Source organism: Lethenteron reissneri, chromosome 69 (assembly GCF_015708825.2).
Source record: "Lethenteron reissneri isolate LAM-NWPU_2019-01 chromosome 69, ASM1570882v1, whole genome shotgun sequence".
Lineage (NCBI taxonomy): Eukaryota > Metazoa > Chordata > Hyperoartia > Petromyzontiformes > Petromyzontidae > Lethenteron > Lethenteron reissneri.
Genome location: NC_083847.1, coordinates 5,234,786 through 5,257,400, shown reverse-complemented (window position 1 = coordinate 5,257,400; position 22,615 = coordinate 5,234,786). Strand labels below are relative to the sequence as shown.

Genomic DNA, 22,615 nt, shown 5'->3' with positions numbered 1-22,615 from the left:
CCCCACACACCCCCACACCCCCCCCCCACACCCCCCCCACACCCCCCCCCACACCCCCCCACCACACCCCCCCCACACCCCCCCCCACCGCACTAAACACCTCTCTCTGCACCGCGTCGTCTTGTCCCCCATCTACAACTCAAGCTCCGCCCCCTCCCCCCCCACCTCCTACGTCACCGCTGACGTCATCGGCCACGCCCCCTTTCTCTCTCCCGAGTAGCTGCCGCCCCCCACCCACCCCCACCTCCCCCCCGCTGACGTCACCGCTGACGTGATCGGCCACGCCCCCTTTCTCGCGAGTAGCTGCCGCCCCACCACCCACCCCCACCTCCCCCCGCTGACGTCATTAGCCACGCCCCCTTTCTCCCGAGTAGCTGCTCCCCACCCACCCCGATGACGTCACCGCTGACGTCATTAGCCACGCCCCTTTCTCCCGAGTAGCTGCCGCCCCCTCCCCCACCCCCCCCCGATGACGTCACCGGTGACGTCATTAGCCACGCCCCTTTCTCCCGAGTAGCTGCCGTCCCCTCGGGCGCGTCTTGTACCGAACATCGAGTCGCCTCGGCCCCTGAAAGGCGCGCGGCTTCTCACAGGCCTCCATCATCTCCTCCTCCTCCTCTTCCACCTCCTCTCTCCATCTCACCACCACCTCCTCCATCGTCGTCTTCCTTTGTGGAAGAAGTCTACGGCGGCTACGGCGGCTACGGGCGCCGAAGAAACGACTCGGAGAGAGGTTCACGATTCGCGTTCATTACTTCACGAATCGCTCTCTTCTCTCTCCCTTCTCTCTCTTCTCTCTCTCTCTTCTCTACAAACATTCGATGGCTACCATCGTGTCGTGTTCGCTTCTCGCTGTGGTCGCAAAGAAGCGGCCACCGCAGGCTACACGGGGGAGCTTTGTCTTTGTGTGTTGTCATAGGCACTTGCCCCCCTATAGGCTGTTAGAGGCTACACGGGGGACCTTTGTCTTTGTTCATAGGCACTTGCCCCTACAGTCTGCTAGAGGCTACGCGGGGGAGCTTTGTCTTTGTGTGTTCATAGGCACTTGCCCCCCCCCTATAGACTGTTAGAGGCTACACGGGGGACCTTTGTCTTTGTGTGTTCATAGGCGCTTGCCCCCTATAGGCTGTTAGAGGCTACACGGGGGAGCTTTGTCTTTGTGTGTTCATAGGCACTTGCCCCTACAGTCTGTCACAGGCTACACGGGGGGCCTTTGTATTTGTGTGTTCATAGGCACTTGCCCCTTCAGTCTGCTCGAGCCTATACGGGGGACCTTTGTCTTTGTGTGTTCATAGGCGCTTGCCCACCTATGGGCTGTTAGAGGCTACACGGGGGAGCTTTGTCTTTGTGTGTTCAAAGGCACTTGCCCCTACAGTCTGTTACAGGCTACACAGGGGACCTTTGTCTTTGTGTGTTCAAAGGCACTTGCCCCTACAGTCTGTTACAGGCTACACGGGGGACCTTTGTCTTTGTTTGTTCAGAGGCACTTGCCCCTACAGTCTGTTACAGGCTACACGGGGGACCTTTGTCTTTGTGTGTTCAGAGGCACTTGCCCCAGCAGTCTGTCACAGGCTACACAGGGGATCTTTGTCTTTGTGTGTTCATAGGCACTTGCCCCTACAGTCTGTTACAGGCTACACGGGGGACCTTTGTCTTTGTGTGTTCAGAGGCACTTGCCCCAGCAGTCTGTCACAGGCTACACGGGGGGCCTTTGTCTTTGTGTGTTCATAGGCGCTGCTGTTACTCGCTACTAACAGCACTTGCCCCTACAGTCTGTTACAGGCTACACGGGGGACCTTTGTCTTTGTGTGTTCAGAGGCACTTGCCCCAGCAGTCTGTTACAGGCTACACGGGGGACCTTTGTCTTTGTTTTATCTGTGGCATTTATACAGGACCAGCAAAGGGCGGTCCTGCACAGATGCCATATTTTCTGTCCGGCGTAGGGAATTCCAACAGGATCTACATCTCTGTTTTGGTGACCTGGTCAAGGCCTCTGATACCATCAGTAGGCCTGGGCTCTGGGTTGTTCTTTGCGCTTTCGGAGTCCCTGACTCTCTGCTCACAATCATCAAGGACCTTCATGATGGTGAGCAGGCCCGGGTAAAACTACGTGGCCAGGAGTCTGAGCCATTCCCTGTTCACCTTGAAGTACGACAAGGATGTCCTCTGGCTCCCACCATTATTTAATATCATCTTTGGCCACATAGTTTGAGAAGCTTCCCATGGCTGTACCGGAGGAATTTATATTTGGTACAGATACAATGGGAGGCTCATCAATGCCCAGGTGCGGTCGAAGGATGGCTCCCTATTTGTCAACCATGTTATGTATGATCATGATCTGGTGATTGATGCTCACTTAGAGGAGGAGTTGGAGGCGCTGCTGCTGAACCTGGAGTGTGTCCCTAAGAGGTGGGGTCTTACCATCAGCTCCACCAAAACGAAGCACCTGCCTGGGTATTTTGTGCCACCAAACACTCCACCCCTTCAGTTCCCCATTGGTGATATAGTAGTTGTGGAGAGAGTGGATAGGTTCCCATACATGGGCAGTGTGCTCATGACCGGCCCCGGTTTGACAGCAGAGGTCTCACTCCGAATCACTCAAGCGGCATTATCTTATCGGCTGCGTAATGCTTTGTGGAAGCTACCTGGTCTGTCACTTCACACGAAGCTTCAGGTCTTCTCGGCCATAGTCATGCCCTCCCTTCTCTATGGTTGCGAAACGTGGAACCCCCTAATGAAACACCTTTGCCGGTTAGAAACATTTCGACTGGCCTACCTATGATCCATCCTGGGTTTAACCAGGCTGGATTGTGTAAGCTTACAAATCCTTGAAAGATCTGGACAAAGTCCCATCGGTGAGCTCCTCCGGCAGGCAAGGCTGCAGTGGCTGGGTCGTGTAGCCTGTATGCCCAGCCACCACATGCCTAAACAGCTTTTCTTTAGCCGGATAGAAGGGGCAAAACGGGCACGGCACGGGCTAGTGTAGAGATGGAGTGATGTGGTACAGGAGGACGTGGAGCTGAGTGGACTTGCCGATGACTGGTACCAGCGGTGTCAAAATCGGCCTCTGTGGAGGAGGCTCGTGAAGGACGCTGCTGGGCAGTTGGAGGCAGTCGCCCTCCAACAACAACGGAGGGCAGAGGAGCGACGCTCACAACAACAAGCGGAGCGCCCGGTGGCTAAAACAGCAAGTTGGCACAGTAGGGGGCACAGTAGGGGGCACAGGTGGTGCATCGGCCAGTCGTCTCAGTTAATCGACCCATGGCACCGGGATCTTTCCCGTGATATCCTGCCAGCGGGCGTTCGACACTTCACGTGGCCTTAATGCGCACATAGCCTGGCACAAGCGCCGTGGTGACATCACTGCCAATGGCAGCTGTTGTATATGTATGAAAGCTGCCTGCCGAGCAGTACACAGTACACAGTGTTGTATCTCTGTGGATCTTCATAACTCTGCGTGTATCTCTGTGTATCTCTATATATATATGTGTGTGTATGTATGTATCTATGTGTGTATGTGTGTGTATGTATCTATAAGGCGGCCTGGCATGGTGCTGGCCACCCTACCCCCTCGTGAGCCTTTTCTGCCTTCGTAGGTGCTCACTAACAGCACTTGCCCCTACAGCCTGTTAAGCCTATACAGGGGATCTTTGTATGTATCTGTCTATCTGTGTGTATCTCTGTATGACAGCCACCTGCCGAGTAGTACACACACACACGGTGCGCACACAGCCCAAGGTGTTGTAGGTCCCGCACCCGACCACGTAGCCTTCACTCCGCGTGCACTCAAAACCACACGGCAGCGCAAATTTCTGGGAGAAAGTGGAATTTCGGCCGCACAACACGGCGTTCCCGCGTGGAGCGGCTAAGACGGCGGGGGGAGTACCCCGAGCGAGCGAGCGAGTGTGTGTGTGTGTGGAGAACATCGAATCGGATGTCGAAATTGGTATAATTTTTTTTATTTCGCTTTTAATTTTTGGCTTGCTCGCTCACCCCCCCCCCCCCGCCCTTCCCCGGTCAGATGGCTTCGCACATTCAATTGCCGTTCATCAAACGAGAGAAGGACGAGACCGGTGGCCTCGGGATGTGGCCCAACTCGATGGAGAGGACCGGAGGACGACGACGCTGGTGAGATCGGCGGTGCCGGCACTTGTCTCTCCATTGCCGGTGCTGCCCGGTCCTCCCTCTCGTTCCGTCCGTGAATCCTTTCGAGGAGTTGGTGGTGGTGGTGGTGGTCGGGGGGGAGGAAGGGACACCCGATGGCTAAATAAACAACAACAACAAAAACTACTACATCAGAGCCCCCTACTCTTAACGCTTATTGGTTCCCACGAAACAGGTCGTCGAGCGATTTTGTTCGTACGGCGAGTATATAGGAAATACGGCGGTTAAATGCTTAATTCGTTCCGAATAGCATCGAAAGTTACCCCCCTTTTTCACCCAAGAAACGTCCTTTCAAATATTTAAACGATGGCTATTAATACGTAAAGTTACTAACATTACAAACACGTGTTGTTTAAAGGAACGTGCTTAATCGATGCATTAATATTTACTGTACCTACAACAGCCCGTCGTTAACAGCGAAATGGTCGTTAGGCGAACACACTGGGCTCTAAGGAGGCACTACACTCCTATACACGACTATACATTACACTACTATACACTACTCTATACACTACTATACACTACACTATACACCACTACACATTGGGCTCTATGGAGGTCCATTGTTATGTTATTAGTCGTTATTGGGTAGTTGTTAAGAGGGGTTCTACTCTACACCACTATACACTACACTACTATACAGGACACTACTATACACCACTACTATACACTACACATTGGGCTCTATGGAGGCCAATCGTCAAGTGATTAGTCGTGAACAGTGGTGGTCGTTAAGAGGGGATTCTACTGTAACAAAGTAGTGACTCTGCATCGTGCTCTGAAGGGAGGGGAGGGGGAGCCTTCCACAGCAGCTGAGCACCAGGATGGTGTGGAGAGGTGGTGGTGATTGTGAAAACGGCAAAAACTTTCATTCAAAAGTCCGCAGACACAAAGATCCCCCGATATAGCCTTACCAGACTTGGAGCAAGTGCTGTTAGCGAGCACCTATCAAGGCCGACGCGGCACGCGGGAGGGTGGGTGGCCAGCACCACGCCCGGCCGCCTTTGTCTCCCCAGTGGCGATGTTTACTACACACTGTACCGGGTACTCATTTGAGGCTGAGTCGACCTAGGGGAGGCCCGGGACCAGGTTCAGATAATCGTCACTGGGAGTGTTGGCCATCAGTGAGAATCGAACTCGGGTCGCCGGGTTCGTAGCCCAGCGTAGCGCTGACCGCTACGCCACCGATCAGAGACACACCCTCCACGTCACAAAACTCCGCAACTCAATCTTCTCAGCTCAAAATCTGCCCAAATCTAAATTGGGGGGGCGGCGTGCCTCGTAACTCTGTTGTGCACGTGGGGCCTCGGGGTCCAATCCCTGGTCACCAATTGCATTCACTTGAATCATAATAATAATATTTAAAAAACTCTCACCTGCCTTACACGTAGCAACCAGTTCATCACAGTTGAGCTAACACATCAGCTACATCTTTGCCACTTGAACCTCGTGATTTGTCTCAAGTGAGGCTTGCCCGTCTCATCGGTGTCCTCCTTTTGTGTACGTGTTCATTTATTTGTAATGTCAACGATAACAAATGCAGGAAAGCACGGTCCGCAAACTTACAGAACCTCTTAACGACCAGTTAACATTAATGTTAACTTCCTCGCCTGGAATACCGGCGGTCCGTGGGTTCCATCCCGACCCTGACACTGCCTGCTGTATATTTGGAGTTTGCGTCTCTCTCTCTCCCTTACCTTGGAGATGTTAACGACCTCGCAGGAGGTTGTGGTTTCAATCCCGACCCTGATGCCTGTTGTATATTTGGAGTTTGCATATTTCTCTCTCTTCATAGTCTTGTGGATTTTTCTCCGGATCCTCCGTTTTTTTTCTTTCTTTCTCCACACGTATAAAAATGCGTTTAGAGTATTTGGCTCCTGCTATACAATTCCACACGACGATGATGATGATGATGAAAAGCCACTTAATTGAGCTATAATTGTGATTGGCCAGGGTCGCTTCTGAAAATAGAGCTACGAAACAGCAGCTCAGTGTGGGGCCTTACCTGATAAAATAAAAAATAAAATTGTTGTCTTCTTGTCGTATGGCTGATGCAGAGCAACAACTATAATTTCACATTCAGATGTTCAAGCCAGGAGCAGCGGAGTGTATCGCTGCGAAGTCTCTTTCGTAATTTAATGATGAGTTAAATAGTTAGCCTAGGAACAGCTCACTTCGGGCCTAGATCTAGGTTTCCCTAGAACAAGGGCTCTGCTTTTTTTTTGTTTTTAGAGCAGAGCCTAGGTACAGAGAATCCTCATTCGACGCGATCGCAGGAGTGTTTTCTCAGGACCATTATTCACATTGCATTGTGGTTCTTGAAATACAGTTGATCATCGATTTTCCGACTTCTAACATTATACGGCTGCGGTCCCGGTACGATCTGGCAAATCCGCTCCAAAGGCTGTAACCAGTCCGGCGATCGGCACCGTGTAGCGTCACATAACAGGTAGCTACGCTTGATTTCAGTGTTACTTTAAATGCTACGTACAACAACTTAGACAATGAAAATACCGCACTTGTATTTATACATCACCCCGTGATATGCAGTCTTCGAGATTGGAGTGGTAAGTGCGGTACAGTAAATAGTAACTTTTTAAAGTAGGATCTTTATTTTTTTCTTCTTGTTTCTATCGGTAAAGTCACGTAGAAGGGAAGTAATAAAATAATAAAAATAAAACATAATAAAACAATTCTCACGACGTTTCGGCTACAACGCAAGCAGCCGTCTTCAGGTGAAGAATGAGACACTACCAAACTAGGAGCTTATATATAAGCTGCATTGGGGGTTGAAGAGCGCCTTAACAAAAAGAATGTGCATGTGAAGAGGGATTTAGCATATTCATGGAAAATGCGTAGGCGTTGGGCGGGGGGGTGTCAAAGTCATATTATGCCCATGCATTATGCAGGATCAGCAGCAACCAAGGGGGGTGCAAGGATTAGCAGTAACAAAGGAAAGGAATGTTAATGATATGTAGCTGCAGTTACTCAACAACCACGTAGAAAACTAAAGTATAAACTACATAAAAAACTAAAGTATAAACTGCATCGCACCATCAGTATACTTACTATACTCTATAATAAGCTGAGTTACTAACAGCAAGTAATACATTACAATTTTACCTCGTAAAAATTCTATAATATGCTTCCATCTAAACCTTATTCTCTTACATCACACGAGCATATACCGTACTATATACTGCCATAGATAAACCCAACATTAAATTATATACTGTATTGCTGTAAACCAACCTATATCTTATACATTCTTGCACATTCTTGCACATTCTTTTTGTTAAGGCGCTCTTCAACCCCCAATGCAGCTTATATATAAGCTCCTAGTTTGGTAGTGTCTCATTCTTCACCTGAAGACGGCTGCTTGCGTTGTAGCCGAAACGTCGTGAGAATTGTTTTATTATGTTTTATTTTTATTATTTTATTACTTCCCTTCTACGTGACTTTACCGAAAGAAACAAGAAGATGAATCCCTGCAGTCACGAAAGCTTTAAATAGGATCTTTATTATTTGTCTGTTTGTATGTTTATGCGAATTTCACACGGTCTACAAATTGAAAACATTCAAAACAACCACATATACACACACACCTTCAACAATAATGTCGTACAAGAATGTGCAGCAAATGTTAAATCGTGATGATTTAGCGATTATCGGGCGTTTTTGAAAATCCGGTGCCCCCACCCTTGCTTGGATAATCGACGATCTGTCCATAAACAAACGTAAAAAAATTAACCCGTAAAAACAAAGTTTTTCACTATAAATCCTTTATATGCGTGGCGGCTAGAGTCCTCTCGTCCTCTGGCTTGAGATGGCTGCCACCTATGGGTCAGATGATTGCCTGCCACCATTAAGCAATTGGTAATTAAATATAATTTATTTTTTCCTAAAAAGTGTAACATTTTGGAAAAAAATTTTCACGAAAATCAATTGTCTCGCACAACGAGTCTGTGTGCAAAATGTCAGCTCGATTGGATCACGGGAAGTGGGTTAAAAAACGACCGAAAGATTTGCACGGTCGTAAGCGCGCAAGCAAGCAAGCAAGTGAACTTAATATAAAGGATTAAAAAATACGGGGCTGGTCGTGGTTTACGCGTTTTAATCGCCGTGTCGATTCGTCGCCAATCAATCCGTGGGTCAAAGTAACGATCTTACACGCCCCCCCCCACCCCGCCACCCCCACCTTTCAGCTGATTCTTTAGTATCGGTAAAGATCGTTGAATCTGTCGCGGCCCCCCCTTATTATCGTACCGAATGACGGAAAAAAATGGCTCTTCTTCTTTCTGGTTGGATTGCCGATCCCCTGACCCCCCCCCCTCCCCCCCGTATTAGACCTCCCATTTATAATTTAACGATTGTGCTCAATGTTTTTTGTTTTTACTTTACACGCACATGCACGCAAATTACAGCGCAGGATTTGACGATGATTAAAGCCGAGGGAGCCAGGGTGAGGCCGGAGGAGGCGGGAAGTTCCCACGGGTTCCTCGCCGCCAGGGATCGCAGCTTCATCGACGCGGAGTTGTCGCCGAGGATCGTCGGACAAGGTGAGTCCGCCCCCGTCGTGCCGCGGAGAATACGCGGCGAGGCGTTCGCTCCGTCCATCGCCATGGTACGCAGGAGGTCGTGGGTTCGATCCCGACCCTGGCAGATGCCTCGTTTTGTAATATGCCGCCCAGGTTGCGTTTCTCTCCGGGTTTTTTTTCACCCCCCCCCCCTCCACGTTTAGAATCGATGTCACGCGTTTTAAGAGGTGTTTGGCTGTCGCTATGAATTCCCAAGTGGAGATGATGATAAGCTTGTCATCTGTGATGGCCAGAGTCACTTCTGAATACGTATAACCCGTAAAAACAAAGTTTTTCACTATAAATCCTTTATATGCGTGGCAGCGAACTTAATATAAAGGATTAAAAAATATATTCGCCTGTGGAGGACGCGGGGATCGATCCCGCGACCTTTGGCATGGGAAGCGAGGGCGCTACCAACTGCGCTACTCCGCCACGGCCTGTGGAGGGGTTACGCTCTGGGCTCTTATACTCTGACGTTCAGCCAAAGCCATGAATGAGTTCTATTTGAATATATGTAAAATAAAAAATTTTGCCTAAAAAGTGTAAAATTTTGGGAATTTTTTTTCACGAACAATAATTGTCTGGCACAACGAGTCTGTGTGCAAAATGTCAGCTCCATTTGGTTCACAGGAAGTGGGTTAAAAAACGACCGAAAGATTTGCACGGTCGTAAGCAAGCACGCAAGCAAGCATGCGAACTTAATATAAAGGATTTAAAAAGAACTGCCGTTGCTCAGCGGGTCTTATCTGGTAAAAAGAAAAAGTTATATTTGTATGTATTTTTTTTATTATTAGCTTACCTTTCCTATACTTTGGGTCTTCCCTGCTAAAAATATGAATAGTTGAGTTTTATTCATATATATTTTTTCGTGATTCGCTTACCTTTAATATACTTTGCACTGCGTAGCCGGATGTAGACTTACCTGTGATTATAATTGTGCACTTTGCAGCTATAAATTTGCACGATGATGATGATGATAAGTCGCTTTGTTGAGCTATAATTTTTGAAGGCCAGGTCGCTTCTGAGAAAAAAGATGAACAAAATGAGAGAGCGGTAGACAAAACGCTAAAATGGTTAAAAAGATGAAAAGTGCACGTTTGTAATTACATGAAACAGAGGGTAGATTTCACGTTGTGAATTGTAATTTTGGGTTTGGTCGTGTTGTGTCAAAAAAAAAGTGTCTAAAACCCTCCTCCGCCCGACTCAGCCACCCCCTCCGGTGAAATAAATCGTGCAAAATATTGACACGGGGATTGAACCTCGCTCCGCGCACGTGCGCGTCAGGCCACGTCCAAGACAGGCGAGGCTTTCATCCAGCAGCGGATAGACCACGGCCGGCGACGAGCATGTGCGGGACTAGGCCACGTGACGTCCGGACGCTGTGTCGTGCAGGCGCTCGTGAAAGGGGTGGGGGAAACCGACGGCTTGGGGGGTGTTTAAAAACTCCTTGCATCTTAAAACGTGATGTGGCAAGTTGAATTATGGGGGTCACTGGGGAATGTCTTTGTTGACGACAACGTAACGGTCACAGCCCCCGTGTTGTTAAAGAATAATGAGGGTGGGCGGGGGATAAAAACTACTGAAAATAGACGCAAGTTTATTCATATTCTTAGGTTTTTTCGGTAAAGTCACGTAGGTAAAAAATTAAAAGTAATAAAATTTAAATAAAAATCGCGAAATTCCACCTATTTGTTAGAGTTTTTAACAGACGAGACAAGAAGTCACAGCTTCTCGAGACGCTGGCCTTCCTAAAGAGATGCCGCACTTGATACAGCTATCGTGCTGTGACGGTTCCACCTGAAGACGGAAGCTTGTGTTGCCTTCGAAACGTCGGGATTTTTATTTTATTTTTATTTTACTTTTATTAATTTAAATTTTAATTTTTTTACCTACGTGACTTTACCGAAAAAACCTAAAAATATGAATGGGAACGTGTGCATCATCTTGGCAGACGGTTTCAAATGTAGTAGCAACATTCTGTGCACGCACCTCCCCTGGTATCGGTGGTCCCGGCACTACGTACTACAACTCGCGATTACCGGAATCCGGCAGGTTGCAAATAATGAATTGGAACACCGCAGTGGCTGGGAGATGTTACCTTTCTGGATTTGAAGCTTTCGTGACTGCAGGAATCCATACTCTTTGTTTCTTTCGGTAAAGTCACGTAGTTAGAAAAAATAATAGATCACGACGTTTCGAGCTCTCTCCCACCTGAAGACGATTGCTTGTGTGGCGATCGAAACGTCGTGATCTATTATTTTTTTCTACCTACGTGGCTTGACCGAATGAACCAAAGAAGATGTTATCTTTCTCACCTGGTATGTGTTTGATCCCGACTCTCTTTGACGCCTGCTGTATATTTTTGAGTTTGCGGGTCTCTCTCTCTCACCCCTTGGCCACGTGGATTTTCCCCTCCACATTTAGAATCAACGTCACGCATTGAGTGTGTCTGTCCGCTGCTATACATTGCCACGTGGTGATGATAAGCCACTTGGTTGAGTTGTTGTCATTTCGATTTAAAGCTTTGGTGACTGCAGGGATTCATCTTCTTGGTTCTTTCAGTAAAGTCACGTAGAAGGGAAATAATAAAATAATAAAAATAAAACATAATAAAATAATTCTCACGACGTTTCGGCCACAACGCAAGCAGCCGTCCTCATTCTTCACCTGAGGACGGCTGCTTGCGTTGTAGCCGAAACGTCGTGAGAATTATTTTACTATATTTATTTTTTATTATTATATTATTTCCCTTCTACGTGACTTTACTGTTGTCATTTGTAATAGCCAGGCCTGAAATGGAGCTACATAGCTCAGCTCAGTGGGCCTTACCAGGTAAAATAAAAAATATCTAGTTAAGTAGTAACTCAGAAATATGCGAAACTCACAAATCCTGAAATCCTACGTGGCTAGAGTTTCCCATAATTGAACCTTGAACCCGACGCTCTTCCGTCTCGTTTTCTAATTTGCTACGTTGTGCGCGGCAGGTGAAGGCGGTTCGATGGGGCCGCTTTGCGTGGAGTGCCGCAAGGACTTTGGCGGGCGAATGCGAACGAAGGCGGACGGGGCGAAAAGACCGGGCCAGTCGCCGCGCGGCTGCGCCCAGTGCGGCAAGAAACTCGGCGCCGTGTCGTCGTACGCCGGACGCAAGAGACGAGCCGACGATAGGCCGCGGCCGGGCGCGACCCGCGCGGACACGGGGCCCCCGCCGCCCCTGCCGCTCCCGCCGTCCCTGCCGCTCCCGCCGCTCCTACCGCCCCTGCCGCCCATCGGCACGTCGGCGGGGGACGAAGAGACAGCGAGCGCCCCCGGCGAGAAGCGTCACGGGTGCGGGGTCTGCGGCAAGCGCTTCGCGCAGCGCTTCCACCTGGAGAGGCACACGCGCACGCACACGGGCGAGAAGCCGTTCGTGTGCGAGGAGTGCGGCAAGGGCTTCGCGCAGCGCTCCAACCTGGAGACTCACGCGCGAACGCACTCGGGCGAGAAGCCGTACGTGTGCCAGGAGTGCGGCCGGAGATTCTCGAAGCGCTCCACCCTGGAGAAGCACGCGGGCAAGCACCTGGAGGACGAGAGCCCGCACGTGTGCGGCGAGTGTGGCAAGGCGTTCGCCCACCACTTCCACCTGGAGAAGCACGCGAGGAAGCACGCGGTCGAGAAGCCGCACACGTGCGCCGAGTGCGGAAAGGCGTTCGCGCAGCGCTCCAGCCTGGAGATGCACGCGCGCACGCACACGGGAGAGAGGCCGTACGTGTGCCAGGAGTGCGGCCGGGGTTTTTCCCACTGCTCCACGCTCAAGAAGCACTCGAGGACGCACACGGGCGAGAAGCCGCACGTGTGCAAGGAGTGCGGCAAGGCGTTCATACAGCGCTGCGCCCTGAACATGCACGCGCGCACGCACACGGGCGAAAAGCCGTACATGTGCGTGGAGTGCGGCAAGAGGTTCACCAAGCGCTTCAACCTGGAGATGCACTGCCGCACGCACACGGGCGAGAAGCCGCACATGTGCACCGAGTGCGGCAAGGGCTTCACGGCGAGCACCGACTTGAACAAGCACTCGAAGACGCACACCGGCGAGAAGACGCACATCTGCAAGGAGTGTGGCAAGATGTTCTCGAAGCGCTCCACGCTGGAGACGCACTCCCGCACGCACACGGGCGAGCGACCGTACATGTGCGAGGAGTGCGGAAAGCGCTTCACGCAGCGCTACAACCTGAAGATGCACTCGCGCACGCACACGGGCGAGCGTCCGTACATGTGCGTGGAGTGCGGCAAGGGCTTCTCTCAGCGCTCCACCCTGGACACGCACTCGCGGACGCACACGGGCGAGAAGCCGTACATGTGCGTCGAGTGCGGCAAACGCTTCGCGCAGCGCTACAACCTGGAGATGCACTCGCGGACGCACACTGGCGAGAAGCCGCACGTGTGCAAGGAGTGCGGCAAGGGCTTCTCCCAGCGCTCTACCCTGGACACGCACGCGCGCACGCACACGGGCGAGAAGCCGTACATGTGCGTCGACTGCGGTAAGAAGTTCACGCAGCGCTACAACCTGGAGATGCACTCGAGGACGCACACGGGCGAGAAGCCGCACCAGTGCAGGGAGTGCGGCAAGGGCTTCTCCCAACGATCCACCCTGGAGACCCACGCCAGAACGCACACGATCGAGCGGCCGTACATGTGCGTGGAGTGCGGGAAGAGGTTCACGCAGGGCTACGACTTGGAGATGCATTACAGAACGCACATCGGTGAGAAGCCGCACATGCCCCAAGATTGCGGGAAGGGCTTCATGTGAAATTGTCAGCGGCGGGGTGCGGGATTTGTGACCGCCGTGCTCCGATGGGGAAAACCGTTGATCCGCAACGGGTTTTCCCCCTTCGGGATTCGAAGGGAGGATTCGATGCATGTGTGTCCGAGGAGTTAAAATTGATTTAATATCCTGAATTGTTACATCCCCGATTGTATATAGTCGTTAATCTTCTTCTTTGTGTAACCGATGTTGTTGCTCTGGAGCGGCGTTTCTCAAAATAACTTTTGTTTGGCCCGGCGAAACCGCTCGGCCGATGCAAACATTTCTGCGGAACGCCCAGACCAACCCCCCCCTCCCCCTCCATTATCCATCCCTGCCGACGAAATGCATTCACTTATCTCTCTCTAAATACAGGGACTCCTCCACTTACGAACGAGTTAGGTTCCAGAGGTACTGTTCGTAAGTCGATTTGTTCGTAAGTCCAACTTTACGATTACAACCGTGTTGTACGGCACGGACACTAAACTCGGGGAATGGCTTTAAAAGTTGTGTAATCTCCTGTAGATGCCCACCGGCTTTTCTTACGACCACCGTCAACACTTTCACCTTTGCTCCTGCGACGCGATGGTGGGTCAATGATGTTCGTGAAAGAGCAGAGAGAACGTCGGAGTGAAACCGCACAGCGACAACGCAACAGCAACAGACGATGGCGGCGGCCCAGGCAGAAATGCTGGGTAATGAATGGGAATGCTGGGTAATGAATGGGAATGCTGGGTAATGACACCGAACAACCACCGCCATCCGAACAGGCAACTGGTCGTACAGACCGGATTTGTTCGTGTCTCTGAAAGTTCGTAAGTCGAATGTACGTAAGTAGAAGAGTCCCTGTACCGGTCATACAAAATGATTCATATTAGCGGAACTTAAAAAGAAACAATTTGAATGCAGCTTATTTGGAGAGGGGGGAGAGGGAGGAGCATTTAGATCTTAGGGGTTAGGGTAGTTTGATCAGGGGTAGTTTGCCTAACTTAATACTTTTTTTGTTATTAAATATCACTAGCTAAGATGTTCATTAACGTCCATGACAAAAGGTGTTTATTTGCGGAGCAACCTGCGTTTGCATCGCAGCCACCGCGAGGTCCAGCCGGAGGACTGTCGGGGTACCTCTGGTGGTACCGGGGGTACCTCTGGTGGTACCGGAGGGGAACCACACTTTAACCACACCACTTTTGTGTCGAGCGGTGACAACGATAATTTCACATCGAGGTGGTCAATGAAACCGGACGGTTGCGTCTGGAGCAATCAATCATCGCCGTTGCGATGATGATACCTCCTCCGTGTTTGTGAATCGGGCATCGAGGCGATCTATTCTGGGTGACGATAGTCGCACGCCAGAGATGTATATCTTTTATTCGTTTGCGCATCATCTTCAAGTTGTTAGGTTTGCGCGTTTTTTTTTGTTATTGCCGTTTATAGAGTCGTGCCCGTCGGAGGTGGTCGGGGTGGTCTCGTCGCTGCGTTTTGTCGTTCTTAACGGCCGTTTGTTGCTTAAGTCGCGTTTGCGAGCGGGGGTGTTGTGTTTCTTTATTTATTCGACCCCTGTCGTAAGTGCTTGACATGGGGCGGTCACCCTCGACTCTTCAAATCGTTTTTGTTCTTGTTATCTACGGCCGCAGCTGCGTGTGGCCGTCCGGTGCTTGGCCAGCAGGAGGCAGTGGAGTCCACATCACCGACGGCGCACTGACGGGGGTGGAGGGCTTTCTGTTGTGTGTGCGGGTTGACCAAGTTGGCACAGTCGGGGGGCACAGGTGGTGCATCAGCCAGTCGTCAGTCAGTCGACCCATGGCACCTGCTTGGTCTGCCCCGTGACCTCCTGCCGGCGCAAGCGCCGTGGTGACGGCACCGCCACTTAGTAGAGAATGGCGGTTGTTGTTGTTGTTGACAACGTCCGGTGACTGGACGACGTTTGTTTGAATGATCGTTTGGCTTTACCTCCGTCAAGGCGGAGTGTGTTGCTCTTGATGGTGAAAGAGACGCGCACACACACACGCAAGGCTTTGTTTGACTAATGCTGTAGGTCCTCGTTTAGCGCGCTAGCAGCAGCAGCAGCGGCAGCAGTTGTAGACGCGTCGCTGAAAAGTGTCGCGCGAAGTGATGAAACGCATTTGGGCGAAAACGAACGCCCCCGTCGTAAATAGCGTACCGACTTTTGGCGAGATGCGACGTCACTACCACGCACGACACGCCACGCCGCGCGATGGTGAAAGGGGCAAATTAACCGAGGGTTGCGCCGCCACCCGCGCACCGCTGTATCCTTCCTGCGTGACCGTATCGCACTGCTCAAGAAAGTAGTTCATCGTCGACGACCGCTCAGAAACCGCCGCTTATAACAACGGGTGCGAGCCGTTCCGCGTCGTAACGGTACGCGTCACGACGGGCATGTCCCACGTCACAACGGAGCGCGTGCGCCCCGCGGTATGACGGCGTGTCACTGCGTCGTTCGAAGAGTTGCTCCTCCAGTGGAAGAACGCCAGCCGTAGCGAAAACGCGTGGCACGGCGGAGTTTGCGCCGCCGGACTCCGCCACGCTGGACCGGCGTGGGCTGGTTACGGGGGTGGGGGGGGGGGGGGTGGCGATGTTCGCCGCTGATGTTCGCTGTGGCCGAGCGTTGAGCCTCGGGTGCCCAGGTTCAATGTCCGGCTGCCAGAATACCCAGAGAAAAATCACGCACAACAGGGGAGTTTGTACGTACGTTATGTATGTTGACCTTCTCTGGGGGTGGGGGGACGACAAGCTAAACGCAACAACAAGTGGAGTTTCGATTTAAAGCTTTCGTGACTGCAGGAATTCATATTCTTGGTTCGTTCGGTAAAGCTCGCATAGATGCTGATCTACGCGACTTTACCGAAAGAACCAAGAATAACAAGTGTAGTAGTTATTAAGAAATAAGTTTTGCTAATTCAAATTATTTAAAATTGCACAGCTCCCAGTGGCTCTCTCTTGTCGGAATGAAGAGCGTTCCAGACGGCCGCCGAAGCGCGTCTGATGGGGTGAATGTGGCGAAGTTCCTTTATTCGCGGAGTTTATTCATTCACGGAGTTTCTCGAGGGGAGAGGGGTTGGGGGGTCACGTCCTGAGCCCCCCCCCCCCACTCCGCGCCACCATCCCCCTGATTTTCGGCCGTCTACGCATCTCCCCTTATTCGTCACCTGGTGCCAAACGCCATCTCCACTCTCATCGTATCTACACGTGTGTATATATGGCGTCTATGCTTTGTGAGCAATCGTTTAAACAAAACTCAAACAAAACAAATGGTACGTCGCGCGATTGTCGTTGAGATAAAGAGTGCGGTTGTTATTTTAAAAGGTGCTGGCTGCGTAGGGAATGGTGACCCTTTGGAGAGGTTAAGGAGTGGATGGGGTAGTGATTAGGGGTAGTATTTGTGAACTTCTTTCGCACAGTACGTAGGCAACCGCGCTAATCGGAGGTGTGCGGCGGTAAGGACGGCAAACTAAACGCAACGACGAGAAGCAGTAAAGAATTGAGTTGATGGTGATGACGATGCTTTAAAAGCGCAGCATAATTCCAGTGGCTTCCTTGTATCGGAATGAAGAGCGGCGTTCCAGACGGCCAGCCGAAAGCCGTCGCCGCCGGTAGCGAGGATGACGACCGGGGAGTTGGCGTCACGACACACAGAAAAACCACCTTGTCGCAACCGACCGCCCTAAGGGGGGGGGGGGTTGCCCGGGGACCCCCCCCCCCCCCCGTCGTTTGCATCCACTCCGAAATCTCCCCCGCAGTGTCCCCCTCGACACTCGTTGACACCGTCCTTGTCCCATCTCCATCGAGCAACCCGCTACACCCCCCCTCCCCCCTTCGCAACAGCCATGAAAATCACCTCGCCCAGTCGCGTTAACCCCTTAGACGCCCTTCGTCCTCGGCTCGGTTCCTTCGCCTCCCTTGCCACTTGCAGTCCCTTGCGATGGATCCTCCGCCATCGCCCACCACGGTGGTGGTGGTGGTATGGGGTGTGTGGGCCTCCAAAGATCGCCTGGCTGGCCTGTGTCCACCGTCTCCTTGTTCTCGGTCGTCTGCCGAGTTAGTCGTCTAATTCAGCGGTCCCCAACCTTTTTGGCACCAGGGACCGGTTTCGTGGAAGGCAATTTTTTTCACGGACCGGGGGGGGGATGGGTTCATCATTGGGTCTTTCCCCTTTTCAAAGAAGCTCTCCAGCGACGTTTGTTTTTGTACTCATTTTGGCTAGGGCTAGAGCTTGTGGGCTTAGCAAAACCACGACTGAGACGAAGTACGCAGTGCGGGAAAGAGGCGCGGATGGAAGTGGTCAATAAAATAATGGGGGCGGGCCACGCGCGGACTCAACGCTCTCACCTGCTGTTGTGCGGCCCGGTTCCTGACAGGCCACGGATCGGTACGGGTCTGCGGCCCGGGGATTGGGGACCCCCACCACCCCCCCCCCTTCCTCTGCGTAATGACTCGCGGTTAGAACTCTCGGCACGAGCAGGCATCGGCATCACCGCGACGCGCAACCTCCTCTCGTACACCAAGGAGCCAGGCATGCGGTCGCTGCTTAGGCATTGTAAACTAAAAAAACTCAACCCTTTAAAAAAGAAAATTCCAGGTTAAGGCCCCAACTGAGCTGCTGTATGGCTATTTTTTTTTCTTCTTCAGAAGCTACCTGGACAAATGGTGTCTCAGCGAAGTGGCTCATCCGGCATCACTTGGACATTTATAGCTAAATACTCCAAAGCGCGTGGTGATGTTGATTCTAAACGTGGAGGGAGGAAAAAAAAACAACGGAGGACCCGGAAAAAAATCCACGCTACCACAACGGGTGGAGAGAGAGAGACAGACTCCAAATATACAGCCAACCCATGACCTCCTGTATACCAGGCGAGGCAGTTAACATCTAGCCACTGTGGCACCCCCGGCCGTCTGGAACGCTCTCGTTATCCCGCCGCCACGTTCAATCTACGTCAGCTTTCAAGAGGCGCTCCGTTCACCTGGCGTGCGAGTGACGCTGAGCGTTTGGCTATGCGCAGCGGGGCTACATTCACTCAGTCTTGATTTGAAGCTTTCGTGACTGCAGGAATCCATACTCGTTGGTTATTTCGGTAAAGTCACGTAGGTATAAAATAAATAAATTGCGACGTTTCGGGCACAGCACAAGCGTCCGTCATCAGGTGGGAAAGCATGATCTGCTGCTGAGGCCAACTGCTTTCCCTCCTGATGACGGACGCTTGTGTTATTTATACCTACGTGACTTTACCCAAAGAACCAAAGGGGGAGGATACATTCGCTCATGTTCGTGACATGTTGCCGCGTGTAAAATTGCGCGTTTTCGCTGCGGCAACAATAGCGGTCTGCATTATATGATTAGGATACACCTAAACCTGACGTTCCGTCGTCGCCTCGCGAGTTTCACAAATTTGTGCTCTGTGTGTGATCAAACCAAACCGTGTTTCCAGCGTGTGATGTCTTACACAAGGAGCGCGACACTACATTTGACTCCGCGACACTAAGGAGACGAAACTACATGCACGCACACGAATTCAAGCGAACACGACAGCCGTCATCCAATTCAAATGCTCTGCCATTGTAAAAAATATATATATAATGCACGATTCGAATCGCAACCCTTGCAGCCACTAATATATAGTCAACACAATTTGATTAATTCGTTTATTTTTATTCTAGATATGCCAATTAGGACTGTCTAATATGATGTCCGAGTCTCATTGTGTGATATACGCTTGTCATTGTGAGTGGTCTTGCTTTTATCTTACGGGATAAAAAAACAAAGAGCCACTTTTATCCAAACCGAACCGATATGTACACGGCGAGCGATTTTTTTTTCGTGTGTGTTTAGTTAAATTAACAAAACATCCTCCATTCGCGGGGCCCTCGATCTCAAACCCACGGGCACCGTGCCGAAAATCGACTTTCGTGCGCTCCCGTTTTTTTTTAAGACCGGCGGCCTGAGATAGGCTGGTCGCGTTTGACGACTTTGTGGGGCATCGTTCCCACTCTTGAACATCCCAAGGGCTCTGTCGGGGGGATGGAAGGACGGTGGTGGGTGGGGAGGGGGGGCATTGTTCATTAGTTAATTGGACGATACGATGCGCTGTTACTGCCTTGACCCTTTCACCCCATCGTGTACATACATCCGCGATCACACACTCATCCCACACGCCTAGCCCCGGTTAAAACGTTTCCAATGTGTGTGTATCACTTCCTATAAATTGCTTTTTTTCTCTCTCTCTCTCCCCATCCCCCCCCCCCCTCTTCCAAATTCCTAGATCGCAGCTCGGGACACGCGTTGTTATATTGACCTGTTTACTCTTGTTGTTTAGATGTTGCATAGGTTAGCGGCCGTGCTTTCCTGTATTTGTTGTCGTTACAAAATAAACGCATATGCATACAAAATGATGGAGGAGGAGTTGGGGTGGGGTGGCGTGCACAGGTGAGTACTCTCGAGCCAAATAAAGACAGCCGAGATGTTTGAGACCAATCGTGAGAATAAAAGTGGCAGGACCGAATTTTAAGCACCGAGTTGCTGGCGGGAGCTGGGATTCCCAGTGGAGAGAGGCATTCGTGACCTCCTCTCAGTTGAGATGGGTCAGGGAAATGGAGCTCGAATTGCCAGAACATCGCCTCTTCCTAAAATCCTTGTCCACGGTGAACTCAAAGGGGACTGAGCGTGTTCAAAAACTTGCGCTACAAAAATAAACACTCCTTAAAAGACACCCCCAAGACTACCGGTATCATATTCTTAGGTTTTTTTCGGTAAAGTCACGTAGGTAAAAAAAAATTAAATTAATAAAAAATAAAATAAAAAATAAAATAAAAATCACGACGTTTCGGAGGCAACACAAGCTTCCGTCTTCAGGTGGAACCGTCACAGCACGATAGCTGATACAGCTGATACAGCACGATAGCTGATACAGCTGATACAGCTATCGTGCTGTGACGGTTCCACCTGAAGACGGAAGCTTGTGTTGCCTCCGAAACTTCGTGATTTTTATTTTATTTTACTTTTATTAATTAAAATTTTTACCTACGTGACTTTACCGAAAAAAACCTAAGAATATGAATCCTTGCAGTCACGAAAGCTTCAAATCTAGAACTACCTGTATCATTACTGTGTGTGGGTCCCATCGTGGCGAGGAAATGTCGGAGCCAAAGCCGCAAGCAATGGAGAGAAAGCGGCTGTTGTAGCGGACTCGGGTCAAGAGGATTGAAGAGAAACACATTCCTGCGGAGGGAGCTGGTAGGAACGTTGGGTTGCTCGGTCAATGGCCTGCAGGGTCAACGGCGGCGTGGTGTATTCCGCAAATATGCCCGACTGTGAGGGCTGGACACAAGCCGGCGTGAGTAGGTTAAACGTTGAGTTTTATAAGGGCACCACGGGGTGACCAGCCCCTCCCCACCCAGCCCCACCCCTCCCATCCAGCCCCACCCAGCCCCTCCCTGCACGACGGACGGACGGACACAATACTCCTCTGTGGGCTGGTGTAACCAGGAGGTTCCTACCAGTATAAGGGATCTACATCATGGGACCTCCTTTGCCAGTACCAAAATATGAAAATAGGTTTTTCCCCTTTTATCTGGAAACAAAACAGGTGTGTTAAGTTGTTAAAACACCAAATGGAAACCTTTTACAAGGAATCATGTCTGCATTAACCACAATACTTGTGGTGAAAATGCCAAAAAAACATACTCTGATAACATGCATTGTCGAGATTTGAAGCTTTCGTGACTGCAGGAATCCATACTCTTTGGTTTTTTCGGTAAAGTCACGTAGGTATAAAATGAAATAAATCACGACGTTTCGATTGCAACACAAGCAATCCTCATCTAGAAGCTGCTGCAAAACCAAAAAACACTGTAGAAATGCCTTTGTTTGATGGCAGATTAACGCGACTTGATTATTCCCCAATGATATAATGTTCACACGTTTAGAAATCACATCACCTTACCCCCCCTGGGACATTGCCACGTGCCCCCCAGGGGTTCCGCGTACCACCCCCCAGTTGAGAACCGCTGGTGTAAAATAATAAATGATGGGACGAGGCAAGAGGAGGCCGCGGTATAATGCAGGGTGCTTCAAATTTTGTTTTTCAACACTTCTGAGAATTGGCAACAATAGCACAAGAAATCTGCTGCCTCTGGGCTCTGGAGAACACCTGGCGAAGATTCCAAGCAATGCGTTGACAACGACGGCGAACAAGTGGAGACTATAGTAATAGGTTTTAACCCTTTTATCTGGCACCAAAACTGACCCGAGATGGCTTTTCTTAGAGCCTAGTCTCCACTGGTGTTGGACCAGATGACGCCAAAAGGCGTACAACTCAAAAACAGCACACTATCAGAGTATTGAGAGCTCAAGTTAAGCATTTACAGAGACCTCCTTTACCAGTAGCAAAATGTAGTAATAGGTTTTTACCCTTTCATCTGGCACCAAAACTGACACCTTTATACAAGGGATCATGTTTGCAATAACCACAACACAAGCAGTCAAAATGCAAACAAAAATAGACAACTCTGATAATGATATGCACTGTCCTTGAAATTGATTGGTCCACACCCGAGACGGCTTTTTTTAGAGCCTCGTCTCCACTGGTGTTGGACCAGATGACGCCAAAAGGCGTCATCTCAACTCAAAAACAGCGCACTATCAGAGTATTGAGAGCTCGGGGTAAGCCATTTACATTATCAAAGTTGTCTCTTTTTGTTTGCATTCTGACTGCTTGTGTTGTGGTTATTGCAAACATGATCCCTTGTATAAAGGTGTCAGTTTTGGTGCCAGATAAAAGGGTTAAAACCTATTACTGTATCTTGCTATTGGCAAAGGACGTCTCATGGTGTAAACAAGTGGAGACTCTTTGACTTTTTGAATCTATTAACATTACATTTGTTATCATGTTTCAGTGTTATTAGGGGCCGTCCATAAATGACGTCACGCACCTGGGGGGGGGGGGTCAGACATTTGTGACGATGTGTGACGAGGGTGGGGGGTTTGAGAAATGTGACGTCACATCAAAATGCGCAACTTTAAATCAATACAGACAACACGTTCTACTTAAATATCTTTTGTAATAAATGTTTACTC

The 22,615-nt window shown here is 50.4% G+C and overlaps 1 protein-coding gene across 1 annotated transcript in view; it reads left to right on the top strand.

Moving 5' to 3' along the window:
• Positions 1 to 18,643, top strand: part of LOC133360651 (zinc finger protein 585B-like) — a 45,191-nt gene extending 26,548 nt beyond the window's left edge. The window contains exons 6-9 of the mRNA XM_061579445.1: positions 2,217 to 2,454; positions 4,022 to 4,128; positions 8,589 to 8,723; positions 11,729 to 18,643. Coding sequence (XP_061435429.1) covers positions 2,217 to 2,454; positions 4,022 to 4,128; positions 8,589 to 8,723; positions 11,729 to 13,530 — 2,282 coding nt within the window. The 3' untranslated portion in view covers positions 13,531 to 18,643. The remainder of the gene's footprint in view (positions 1 to 2,216; positions 2,455 to 4,021; positions 4,129 to 8,588; positions 8,724 to 11,728) is intronic.
• Positions 18,644 to 22,615: the final 3,972 nt, after the last annotated feature.